This window comes from Bos indicus x Bos taurus, chromosome 10, assembly GCF_003369695.1.
Source record: "Bos indicus x Bos taurus breed Angus x Brahman F1 hybrid chromosome 10, Bos_hybrid_MaternalHap_v2.0, whole genome shotgun sequence".
NCBI classification, from domain to species: Eukaryota; Metazoa; Chordata; class Mammalia; order Artiodactyla; family Bovidae; genus Bos; species Bos indicus x Bos taurus.
This window is the reverse complement of record NC_040085.1, coordinates 81,260,677-81,274,011: the sequence shown is the minus strand read 5'-3', so window position 1 is coordinate 81,274,011 and position 13,335 is coordinate 81,260,677. Positions and strand designations below refer to the sequence as shown.

Genomic DNA, 13,335 nt, shown 5'->3' with positions numbered 1-13,335 from the left:
GAGAGGGAGACACTGCTCTCAGCAGATATTAGACAAGTATCTCAAGAAGAGGTTTGGCACTTGAATTATTAGGAAAACTATTAATACAGAAAGCTACTATTCTGTATGACTCAGGGAACTCAAACTGGGGCTCTGTAACTACCTAGAGGGGTGGGCTGGGGAGGAACATAGTAGGGAGGTTCAAGAGGGAGGGGACATAGATACCTATGGCTGATTCATGTTGATGTTTGGCAGAAACCAACACAATATAGTAAAGCGATTATCCTTCAACTAAAAATAAACAAATCTAATTATAAAAAAGGTTACTATTACTTATTGATACCAATAACATCATTTACTGTGTTCTACTATAGAACCAACAAAGTACTAAGTGCTTTATATTCATTATTTCATTTCTTTTACCCTAAAAGTCTATGGGATAACTATGTCAACCTCATAGTACAGATGAAGGAATGTGGCTTGGAAAGATTGAGCAACTCATCCCACACTGCACAACAAGCATTAGAACCAGGCTAGTGTATCTCCACTCCAGTACTCTTGCCTGGCAAATCCCATGGACGGAGGAGCCTGGTAGGCTGCAGTCCATGGGGTTGCTAGGATTCAGACACCACTGAGTGACTTCACCTTCACTTTTCACTTTCATGCATTGGAGAAGGAAATGGCAACCCACTCCAGTGTTCTTGCCTGGAGAATCCCAGGGACGGGGGAGCCTCGTGGGGTGCTGTCTCTGGGGTCGCACAGAGTCGGACACGACTGAAGCAACTTAGCAGTAGCAGTGTATCTCCACAGCCCACTCACTGAATGGCCACTAAAACACAGGTGATGTAGAGTCATCTCATTTACTGAAAGTCAATTCAGGTTTATTCAGAACGTAATTATGAATTTCAGCACTTCTCATTTTCATTTACCTGAAAATGCAAACAGACTGACTGAACTAGGGAAAGAGTTTACTCTTTGCTTTTTGCTACTTAGAACATTCAGATACAGCTGAAATTCTACCTATATTTTGATGACTACAGCTTATAAGCTAAAAATGCATCATACATGCTGAATAGCATGAAAATGAATTACAAACTCAATTCAGAAAAGATCCTCTCTCCCTTTTGCTACATCTTAAAATTTAAAACATAAACAACCATTTTCAGTATGCTGAAAATATAACAATGTATTCTCAGGAATCTACATCTTGCTTGCCTTTATAGTTCCTGAATGTCCTTTCTTTGAAATCAAAGTAAAAACATTCTCTTAGTAAGTTCTGGGGAAATAATTACTCTGAGAATATTATTCCTGAATTTAGCTTCATGCTAAGTAACGAAAATTTTCAGAAGACCAGTAGCCACCTGTGGTAACCAGACTCCCGCATGACTCCCAATGATGCCAGCCTTCTGGTATTTCACACCCTGGTTGGCCTGTGTAACCAACAGCACAGGCAAATCTCATGTCTGAGATCTGGGTACTTAAGGGAGAGCCTGCTCTCTCCCTCTCTCCTGCTCTCTCTCTCTCCTCCTTCTCTGTCAGACCATCTGCTCTATGGGAGGCCAACGACCATTTCTCAAGGATGCTAACAGCCCTGTAAGAGGGGCCCAAGAAAAGGAATTGAGACTCTCAATCCAGCAGACTATTAGGAAATGAGATCTACCAACAGCCCTGTGAGTGAGCATGGAAGTGGATTCCTCAGCCCCAGCTGACCCTTGAGACGACGAGAGCCCTTACCAACAGTGAAACTGCAGAAGAGACTCTGAACCAGAATCACACAGCTAAGCTGCTCCTAGATTCCTGACTTCAGATACTGCACTTGAAGCTGATGTTTTATAAAGCTACTAAGTTCTAGGGCAACTTTTTCTGTAGCAATAAACACAGCATCTTTATGAATTCTCCTTGCTTTCTAGCCCTAATGAGAAGCTTCTAACTTCGAGAAGTCAAATCTCTGAATTCCCACAACTAAGAGCTTGTTCTCTGACCTGTGCTGTTTAGTCACTCAGTTGTGACCCCATGGACTGTAGCCCTCCAGGTTCCTCTGTCCATAGGGATTCTCCAGGCAAGAACACTGGAGTGGATTGACATGCCCTCCTCCACGGGATCTTCCCAACCCAGGGATCAAACCCAGGTCTCCTGCACTGCAGACAGATTCTTTACCGTCTGACCCACCAGGGAAGCCTCTGACCTGAGAGCTTGCTAATTCTATCATATTCCTGACCACAGAAAACTGTAAATTTAGACCTGAATAAGAGTTCTTTATACCTGTCACCATTACAGTAAGGAGGTACAGAATTAGTGCTATCAGTTATACTCAAAAGTTGTATCAGCAACTTTACCACCTCGGTTTCTCACCCATTTAAATTATTAACCAAGTAGCTTAAGTAAGATGTATCTTTTACAACTAACTTTAAAAGAAATAAGCAGGATGGAGTTAATGGCTTACAGTATCATGCTAAAAAATAAGGGGCTTCATTTTAATTTTTATTAAATAATAAAAAATACATTAAAAAAAATTTTAATTGTCTTAGAATTTACAAAAACAGAAAGGTCACTCCTAGATCTATCACCTGAAACACCTTCCCTGGATTTCTCTTCCTTGAAGTGGTGTATTTGTAATCATATGTAATCAGAGTTCTGATTATGGAAGCACTCATGACTGAAGGACGGGTTTCTCAGAGAAGTATCTCCCACCAACTGCAAAATTATTCCCACAGTTAGTTATGAGAATGTGTAATGAAGGAGGTTATTTTTTCAGTTTCTTCAGATGGCACCAAGAAAGAAGGCAGCAATCTCTCCAGTTTCACAGGTCAATTAACACGGCCACTGCAATCAGGTATACTTCGTGGAGATAATGATTTCTGTCAGGATTTTGCTACTGAGCTATGGCAGTGACTTAGAGAAGTCCACCCCCTCCTTTTAAGGCTTAGTTAACAGATTCATCCTCAGCAAGACGAGATGCCTTTTCAGAGTAAGTTTTTAAAGAGCATGTATTTTGAGACTTGGAATACCTGAGAATGTCTTTCTGGTGCCTTCCCACTATCTTAGCTATACATAAAATTCAGGGTAGGGAGGGGAGAGGAGGAGGGGAGCAACCTTTCCCCCTCAAAATTCTACAGGCAAGTCTATTAGCCCCTGGCATAGAGTACTCTAGGGATGGACACCAACCTTATTTTCATCCCTTTGAAGATTTTCTTTGCAACTGTTCCACTCCCACCACCAAAGCAAAATGCAAAAATGTTGCTAGGATATGACTAGAGGTCTCTTTTCATTAGCTTTCCCTTTTAATCTATATGCTTAATTGTTCAACCCAGGAACATGCTCTCTCTTCAGTTAGATTTTTTAAATCATTCTTCTATCCCAATGGTTTGGTTTCTTCCTTGGGAGTAATCACATACCTGCAGACTAGGCCTCCATTCCTGTGCTCCAGATCTATCACCTTCTCTCTCATTTTTATCTCCTCTGTGCATTTTGGGAGGGCTTCCAAAGTTTTCCACATCATCAACTCAATTTTCTGCAGAATGAATTGTCCTTCATTGTAACATTACATTTCAAATCTCCCTACACTCTTTCCTCCCACACTTCTGGGTTGTCAAACAGCTATCTTTCTGTCCTTATGACTTTCTGCTCCTGTTTCAAAGTGATTAGACTTCCTTGCATCCTTATGAAGATTTTCTAAAATGTTCTTCCGGTTTTCACTAGCTGTCATTTTCAAAGATGTGTTCTTCCTCTGAACACTCAGGAGGGTGTGCCCTTCTTTTTATTCTGCAGAACCTGCTCAAAAGCCCCTTGCTGAGAATTAGTTTACCTACATTTTGGTATCTGCCAACAGAAGGGGTAGCTAAATTACTCCTGGTCCCATTCTCTACTCCCTTGGATACCGGTAACACACTCTTTTCACATCTACAACAAGCCAGGAAGATAGAGCCCCTGGCCTAATTCACCCATAGATTTTTATCTCATACAGCTACGCGGGAGATTGAGATGGGATCTTCTTCTGATCCTCACTGCCTGATTCTGACCCCATTCCAGGAGTCTGCAATAAATGAAGGTATATAAACACTACAGTCTCCAGAACGCACTGCTACTACGAGTGCTTTTTCCTTCTCTGTCTACGCCAACAGTAAACTACTCTTGGAGACTCTTATTTCCCAGGACTCAATATGCTATGACTGCCTCCTACTCCCAAACATATATACACACAGAAAACACTACAATTCCCTATCCGAGTACATTCTGGGAGTTACAACCTCCAGACAGAAAATCAAGAATACTGACTGGGAAGTTAACGGTGCAACAACACTCGAGCTAAAACTACAGCTGCCCAACTTCCTGACTGAACTGAACCCTGCCTTTCTGAACCAAGGGCAGACTATAGGGAGAGAATGCAGGGCCTCACTACCGACAGTCAGGGCGGGCTCAGCATGGCTGCGGGCTTCCTACTGCACTCTCCAGAGCAGGTCTATCAGCCTTGCAGTTTGACAAAATCTTGGCAATAAGTCAGCTTTAAGTCCTGGTCTCTGGCAATGTGACTTTGCAATGTTTCACATCTTCGTAAATATTTTAGGGGGTGGCTGAGGTTACTTATCAGATGCTTTTTAAGATGTGAAGTTATAATGATGTGAAGGAGACTGTGACAAAACAATTACAGAATCTCAGGGACCTTACAGATCATTCAGTTCAGCCTCTCCAACTCTACAATTCAGTAAGAGGTCATCAAGCCCAGGCTTGAAGTGATCTACCTGGTAAAACAACTCAATTTTTATGGAGATTTAATTTTCAGAATGCTGTATTTTATACTGAGGCAACACTTCACACTCTGCACTTTGTATCTATGGATTCTAGTTCCTTCCTCTAGAGTCACAGAATAATCAAAACATTTAAGAGACAGATCTTCAAATACAATAATGTAACATTAAATCCACCTCCCAAGTTGTTTTTTTTCCAGTTATTCCTTAGCATATAGCAGCAGAGCTTTGAATAAATCTATATAAGCACACTGTGCCAGCTATGCAATACCCTCAAATACGACGGTATAACCGCAACAATGGTAAATACCCTCTTGGTCAGCATCCTTATTTACAGAATGGAAAACAGAACATCCTCAACCTACCACATACAGTTTTTTCCACAGCTCCAATAAACCCCTGATTAATGACCTCCACTTGCAAAGGAGGCTACTTACCTTAACCATGAAATAATGAATGCTATTGATCCAACAAGCTACTGCTATAGAGTGTTATTGATCACCCATCTTTGGTTAAAATGGTCCTCATTTAGCAATTTCACTGTTGCAAACACCTGGAGCAAAGCATGCTCATAATTAAAAAGAGTTTGGGAGAGTTAAAGTGAGAGGTGATGGACAGAGATCTCAGCTTTCCACCACTTATTCTTGCTTCTGAGCTATTATTTGTGTCAGAAGGGATATTGATTTTCTATAAAAATAAGAAAACAAGAGGCACCAAGGGGCCGCAGAAGGTCAGCTTGGGCTAGAGAAGGAGGGGGGAGGTTTAGCACTCTATCTCTGTCATTTGGCTTCCAAGAGAAGAGAATATTTTCTTTCCTGTGAGATTGGCTTCTAATACATCACCTTAGGAAGGCTCCTGACTGCAACTTCAGGCCACCACCAAACCAATTCACTTACGAAAGAAAAGAAGCTAAATTACATTCAAGGGGAACAAATGAATGATGTTAGTGAAGAATAAAGCAAAATTGGACTATGACTCACCTAATTAATAGTCACTGTACAGACAATTTGAATAAAGATCAGTAGAAAGTAATTTTACAAAAGAGTTGATCTATTCTAGAATGGAACACACATGGATAGAAAAATATTAAAATAATAATTGAGCTTTTTACATCATAACCACTTTCAGTCCCTCAGAACTCTTGAGGGATTGGTTGGTACAGAATTGAAGGAAGAACAGAAACAGAAAAGCAAAAAGAATTATAGGTTAAATTTAAAACTACTCTATGTTTGTAAGCAGAATAAATTTTAAGGAAAGTAGAAATAAAGTTCTCTGATTGAGACATAGATTTTCAAACTGAAAACATCTAATATATGCTTTTTAAAAGAACTATTTACTAAGCAAAGTACAGCTTAATGATCAACTTCATCCTAATAATTTTACAAACTGGATCGTATATTCTGCCAACCCTCAAAAACACTAATATCAAGTTCTACACTTTGATCTGTATGCAAAGTGGCACATCCAAGCAGATTTATGAAAGAGTAATAACCAAGAGAATTCTTAAGAGGATTTCTTTTAACGCAGAAAAAAGGTTGAAAAATTTTGACAGAATCAACTCATCAAGACAGTATAACATCTAAATCATGAACTACTGCCTACTTAAAACATATGCTAATGTTAGTCCTGTTTATAGGGTATATTTAATAATCTAAGGTAGAGATTTTGGTTCCAATTTACTATTGACAGGCAAAACATAACGTGCAGTCAAGGAATAACTAAGAATCACCATGAGACTTTCCTGGTGGTTCAGTAGTTAAGACTCTGCACTTTCACTGCAGGGGACACAGGATCCTGTTCAAGGAACTAAGATCCCACATGTCACACGGCATTGCCCCCCCCCCAAAAAAAAGAATCACCCTCCTTCCTCATAGAGTATATTTAGGGGGAAAAAATACAAAGCACATGTGCTTGTAACTAAGATGAATCAGCATCAGTCGAGGTGAGCTGAAGACTCCTAAATACATTCTGAAGAATTTTTCTCATTCTATGTCTGCTACTTCTCCACCCAATATTCCCTTAGCTACAAGGATTTTGGTGTCCACCAAAAAACTCTTGTTCTTTGAAAGAACTCTGAAGTTATGGGCCAGGAAGACAGCCCCAATGTGGGAACAGGTCTCCTCAATTTGAAAAGAGGAGAATTTCCTAAGAACCGCTGCCTACTTCAATTTACCCAAGCTTTCATATAACTAGATATGTATTATCACAATCTGACTATAATGTATGACAGATGTATCTGGGGTAAGAAGGACCTGGAAAGATTCAAGTGCCTCACTGCTAAGTTACAGGCTCTGTATCTGCAACCATACTTGGGCTGTGATCTTAGAGAAGACAGAGTTAACAGTCACACACACATACAATTAAGTCACAGTTTAACAAGAAATTCTGGGGAAGAAATACATATACCCAAAAATATCATTCCAAAAAGCAGTTTTTTTAAAAAAAAATTGTCATTCTTAATAGGAAGATGATTATTATTTGGTATGTAAGCTTGATATTGAAACAAACTTGAACACCTCAATTGAGGGTTTCACCATTATGAAAGGATACAAGTTAAGCATTTCTTGTCTGATTAAATATAGCATGATGAGAGGAAAAACAAAAGGGTTTACAATCCAAAATCATACATTTAAATTGGGTTAAAAGGCCCTAGAATATACAGCAGAGGAAAATCAGGAAAGCCAAATTATAAGCCTGCCAAGTCTGACTCTCTGCAACCCCAAGGACTATAGCCTACCAGGTTCCTCTGTCCATGGGATTTTCTAGCAAGAGTACTGGAGCAGGTTGCCATTCCCTTCTTCAGGGGATCCTCCCGACCCAGGGATCAAACCCGTGTCTCCTGCATCTCCTGCAGTGGCAGGGGTGTTCTTTACCACTGAGCCACCTGGGAAGTCCCACCTAGTTGCACAGCCTGGCAAACATAAAGTTAGTAAGAAAAAATTTTAAAGCTAGATTAAAAACCACCCATGAAAGGTACAGGCATACAGACCTGAACAGCTTTTCCTATTCCTGACAAAGTCTCACCTTGAAGTTCCTAAGATTTACGCTTTTGTTTTTCAGACAAATCTCAGAAGAAGCAAAACCCTAAGAAAGATCATCTGTTCTATTAGTTGTAAAAGTTAAGCTGAGACAGAAAAGTGCCATGGGAAAAGCAAGCTCAAAGAGCAATCAAACGCAGTGGTTACCTATGAGCTATGGAATTAGGTTTGATTCCCAGTTTTGCTACTAGATGACCTTGGGCAAATTATCTCCACACCCATAAGCTCTATTTCCTCGTCTATAAAATACAAACAGTGGCCCCTACCAGAGAGGGGAGTTGTGAACATTCAAAAAGAATATACGTTCTGCACAATAGTACAGGGCCTGGCACACAGTTAGTGCTTAATAAATGCTAACACTGTTAAGGGATTCCCTCATAGCTCAGTTGGTAAAGAATCTGCCTGCAATGCAGGAGACCCGGGTTCGATTCCTGGGTCGGGAAGATCCTCTGGAGAAGGAAATGGCAACCCACTCCAGTATTCTCGCCTGGAGAATCCCATGGACAGAGCAGCCTGGCAGACTACAGTCCATGGGATCACAAGAGTAGGACACAACTTAGCAACTAAACCACAATAGTAACAATAATACAGTGGTCCTCAGTTGGGAGTACTCAACCCTACGAGGGAGCACCCATGAAGGCATTTGTTTTGATACTATGAAGGGTGGTGGGAACTGTGTAGGATGCCAAACATGGGACATCCCTCTTCACAAAGAGCTGCCTCACCCAAAACACCAACAGCATCAGCATGGAGAAACAGACACCACACATTAATATTCATAACAATATTAAAGCATCAAGCTGGGGAGTATTGATGTTTCTAGGACTATCTATTTGAGATGTAAAAAATTTTAAAGTCACCCAAAACTACACTGACATTTTAAGCATGCACCCATCAGAAACAAATTTTGCTGGCTCAATGACATCTCGTGTAAGACTAATGGGATTCAGTACTGTTATTTTCAAAGTCTACCATGTGTTCTGACAACTTGAATGTCAGCCAATAAAATAAACTCAATACAGTTAAACTGAAAGAAGTAGAAAACACAAATAGAGCCCAGAAATATTACTATCTCAAGCCAGGATTCTTAATGGGTAAAGGCAGCTTACCAAGAACATTTACAAATTCCATATGCCTGGCACCAGCATTTTCTCTCCCACGAGCGCATGTGCACACACGCACGCACGCACACGCACACACACACACACACACACACACACACACACACAAATCTCTGCTGAGGCCCTGGTTCTAAAGAATAGTTATGTATGTATGAACTGTGTGGCATAAAGAGCAGCAAAATGTTTTTAAAATAAAACTCTCGGTTATGCATTTGAGGTACACATTTTAAATGACTTTCAGAAAACAAATGTGTTGCTATAAATATAGCCTTCTTGATATAGGGTGACAGGATCATTAAGCCAGAGATAAACACAACCTGACTGGTTAAAAGAAAGCTACAAAGTCAGTGTATCAGAGGCTGGTTTGAAAGAAAGTTGAAATCATCAAGACTGTGGATTTGTGCTTAATTTGTAAAATTAACCAGGAAAATCTTTTGACTTAGTAAGATCAAAATAGAATAGAATGGGAGTAGAATGGAAATAGAATGGGACATCTCACCATTCTGACATGTTCTCATCAGAGCCCTGTTTTTGTTCATCTGCTTCACACTCCATCCTTTCTTTCCTTCCCGTTTTGCTTAGGAAAGTCCTGTTTTCTGCTGATTCACACAACCCGTGACCTGATGAGGTCCAGGGAGTATTCTCCTTCCAGCGGGACAGACGCTGCTTCTTGGCCGACTTGAACCTGCAGCCTCTCTCGTAGCTCCAATCTGACACCTTGAGCTTCTGCTGAAGGCTGGCGGCCACCTCTGACGTCACTCGCTTCACCTTACGCCGGCGCCTGAGCGGTCGACAGGGTGCATTTTCAGTAAAGGAGTCAGATTCATGCCAAGAATGCTGCTTACTTTTAACAATGGCGTTGAGAGCTGGGTGCCGTTTAACTACCATTGTGTCATCAGAGTCACTGAAATTGGTGACCGGGGCCATTTCTCGACAGTCCTTGAGAGCCTCATCCAGACTGGACTCAGAGGCCTCACTGTAGCAGCAGGTATGCTCTGCCAGGTGAGTGAAGTCTGAACGGCGTTTCCGGCCTCTCCGTTTGCGAAGCTGCCGCCTCTGCTGCCGCGGGCTCAGGGCCATCTCCTCCCAGAGCTCACCAAGCTTATTCTGCTCAGATGTCTGCTCCAAGGCTGAGGCTAAGTCATGAACCAGCTCATCCATGAGGCCACATCTACCTAAAGGAGGTTCAGAAGAAAAGAAAACAAGAGAAAGACTCAATAGGATCTGTTGCTTTAGGATAATTTTTTAAATAGATCGCGGCACTGCAGAGTCCACTCCATCTACAGAAAATTCACCTGCGTTCACCTGGCTACACTTAAGATTCTATTCCTATCATCCATGCACTGTTAAGTCACTAAAAATAGGTGTCTGGCCCTTGTCAAATGCCTATAGCCGTCATGTTCTTGAGCACAAAAACTCAAAATACTCACCAGATGACAAATGGGTTATTAGTAAAAATAAGCAAACTCAGGGGAGTTATCGCTCCCTTTTCCCAATTAAACTTGCTCAACAAAATTACCTGATGATGAGATCTAAAAGGTTTAGAGAATGTCTCTTTAGACAGGAGCAGAAAAACACTCCACTTCAAAATCACAGATGAAAAAGACTGTTCTACAGTCTTGGGTCACTAAGAAGAAGTGTTCTGGCAGGAACAGAAAAACAACCTAGTGACGCCCTTACAGAGGGCTGCCTGCAGCTCTGGTGATCCGGGAATTTGTAGTGACGCAGGTTTGTGCTGTGCCCGGGAAAAAAAAGGACAGTTTGCACCCACTCTGGTTCCAGCTACCACCCAGAGGCTATGAAGCAAAGAGCTTTAAAGAGTATGTCATAAACTTGTGAATAATTAGCAACTTTTAAGTTCTTCTTCACTCTCCTTCAGAAAATAAAGTGAGCATCCAAATTCTGTGCTTCGGTGCCAGACAATCACACAGAAACAGGATATAACTGAGGCTGAAATGACAATATGTGGAGTCTCTAAGATTTCTAGGTAACAGCTTTCCAAAATTTCCTATTTTTCAACTCATTATTGTCAAACCATCATACTTCAGGGATCACTTCAGAGGCAAACCTTCCAGAGGCAGAGAGCAGGAGGAACAATTTTCAAAATGCCTTTTTTAAAAGGGAAATGTGTAATATACTTCGTACACCTAATTAAATACATGTTAAACTAGCACTTTTTCCCTAGCTCTTAAGTTCAACCTATTTCAAGACCATAATTAGAGCTTAAAACTCTATGGTGCCACTCTCAGACCATATTTCCGTTCACCCAGTTTATATTTTGCAAAGGACTTTCTAAAAACCTATTTTCATGCGATCTCCATGCCAACCAACTCAAAGTCAGGAGGAGCAATAGTTGACACCTTGTTCCAAAACTACCAACCAAACAAAACTTCTCAAAGTGTCAAAAGCCACACTCACTTAAGCAATAAGCTATTTAAAATGCCATGACTGGGGTTTGGGGAGACAACTGTCCCTAGAAACCAAATAGGTGAATCTAAATCTACTTCCCTTGTCTCTATGCTTAACTACTGCTTTAAAAACTCGGGCAAAACTGTACAAACTTTAACACGGAACAACTAGAAGCTGAATGCCTTGCCTGTGCAGTTGAATGCAAGCCTTTCAAAGACTGCAAAAATTGGAACAGCAGGTGACAGAAGAACCCTGGAACTCCTACCCTCCCTGGATGCACCGTCCGAGAGGATCCGGGGCCAGGCAAGCAAAGGCTGTCCGAGTTGCGCAAAGGATGGGACCAGAAACCAGTAGAAGTAAAAAGAAAGATGCAGGCAGGCGCAGGGTCGTGTAGGTGCAGACCGGGTTGGGAGGGGAGACGTTGCGGGAAGACAGGAGGGAACTTCCCAGTTGGGGCGACCTAGGAGCAGGGAGTCAGCTCTTCCAGGGCAGAAACTGCCAAGATGCAAGCCCTGGTGATCTAAACTCCCTCCGTGCCAGGGGTCGCAATGTGACCACATCTGTTGGGGAAAAAAAGTGTGTTTCGAAGGGCTCTCCCCACCACGACCCGGGGCCCATCCCCGAGGACGAGGGCGACCACAGCTTGGGATACCAAGCCCTTACGCTGTCGCCACTCCCTAAAGAATCAGAAAGTAGAGAAGACAAAAAGTGACTGTCACCTGGCAGATGGCCCGAAACCCTCATCCCCCACGGATTCGGGGGGAGATGGGTCCTGAAAAACAAGGCCCGCCACCCTCACCCGCTCCCGCCAGCCTTTGCCGGCCCCCTGACGCCCCCCGGTCGGTCCGCCGCGACCCAGAGCCCGGATCCCCACTGGCGCCGACCCCCCCGGACCCCGACCCTCTCATTTCCAGTCCCCCTCACCCACTGCCGCAGCCACCTCCGAAGGCCGCCGCTTGCGGGGCCGAGTCTCCCGGCCGGAGCTTTCCTCTCTGACCTCATTTCCGGTCTGGGCCGGAGGGGTGGGGCGGCGGCGAGATGGGAGGAACTTGGCGGCGCGGGAGGCCCCGCCCCAGCATGGCGCTTCCTGCCAGCAGCCCCGCCCACTTCCGTCCCGTGGGAAGCTGGGGGCCACGAGAACCCAGAAGGAAGGCAAGGGGGCCAGGAGCGGTGGTGTTTTGGGGCAGACGAAGGACCGGGGCTGACAAGACCGTGGCGCTGAGGTGCCCATCTTGGGGAAGAGCCTACCCCGTGCAGGCCTCGTCTGCCTTGGAGACATCAGGATATTGGGCCCTAGAGAGGGGCATGGGCCTTGTCCTTGCTTGCTGACCGGCTTTATACAAGCGCGTGGAAGTTAGGGAAATGAATCTTCATTTCCTAACTATGAGAGTTGTATAGCCTTTGGCAGGATAGCGTCGTAGTGAGTTAGACTATTAAAGATGCACTTTGCCTTGAGTAACAAGTAGTACTGGATTATAACTTGAAGTATAGAATTGATGCTTTTGAACTGTGGTGTTGGAGAAGACTCTTGAGGGTCACTTGGACTGCAAGGAGATCCATCCAGTCCATCCTAAAGGAAATCAGTTTAGAATATTCATTGGAAGAACTGATGCTGAAGCTGAAACTCCAATACTTCGGCCACCTAATGCAAAGAACTGACTCATTGGAAAATTTCCCTGATGCTGGGAAAGATTGAAGGCGAGAGAAGGGGAAGACAGAGGATGAGATGGTTGGATGGCATCACCAACTCAATGGACATGAGTTTGAGTAAACTCTGGGAGTTGGTGATGGACAGGGAGGCTTGGCATGCTGTGGTCCATGGGGTCGCAGAGTCAGATGCAACTGAGCGACTGAACTGAAAGGTAGCAGCCATAGTCAAACTGGGGTAAATCAATCACTTATACAAATAAATGTATAAGTGGGGAAGGAGTGATGTCTTTGGTGCAGAATTCTAAACAATTTTTATAGATACTCCACCATGAGGCCTCACTCCTCATTCTAAATGTGGCCTGTGCCGTGACTTCCTTCTGAAGAGTACCACGT

General features: G+C 43.0%; 1 protein-coding gene across 5 annotated transcripts in view; it reads right to left on the bottom strand.

Moving 5' to 3' along the window:
• Positions 1-12,302, bottom strand: part of GPATCH2L (G-patch domain containing 2 like) — a 60,242-nt gene extending 47,940 nt beyond the window's left edge. For 4 of the 5 annotated variants that reach the window (XM_027552501.1, XM_027552499.1, XM_027552503.1 and 1 more), the window contains exons 1-2: positions 12,217-12,302; positions 9,383-10,058 (exon numbers count right to left, since the gene is read on the bottom strand). In XM_027552501.1, coding sequence (XP_027408302.1) covers positions 9,383-10,044 — 662 coding nt within the window. In that variant the 5' untranslated portion in view covers positions 10,045-10,058; positions 12,217-12,302. The remainder of the gene's footprint in view (positions 1-9,382; positions 10,059-12,216) is intronic. The other variant, XM_027552500.1, reaches the window with a different exon arrangement.
• Between the last annotated feature and the right edge of the window lie 1,033 nt (positions 12,303-13,335).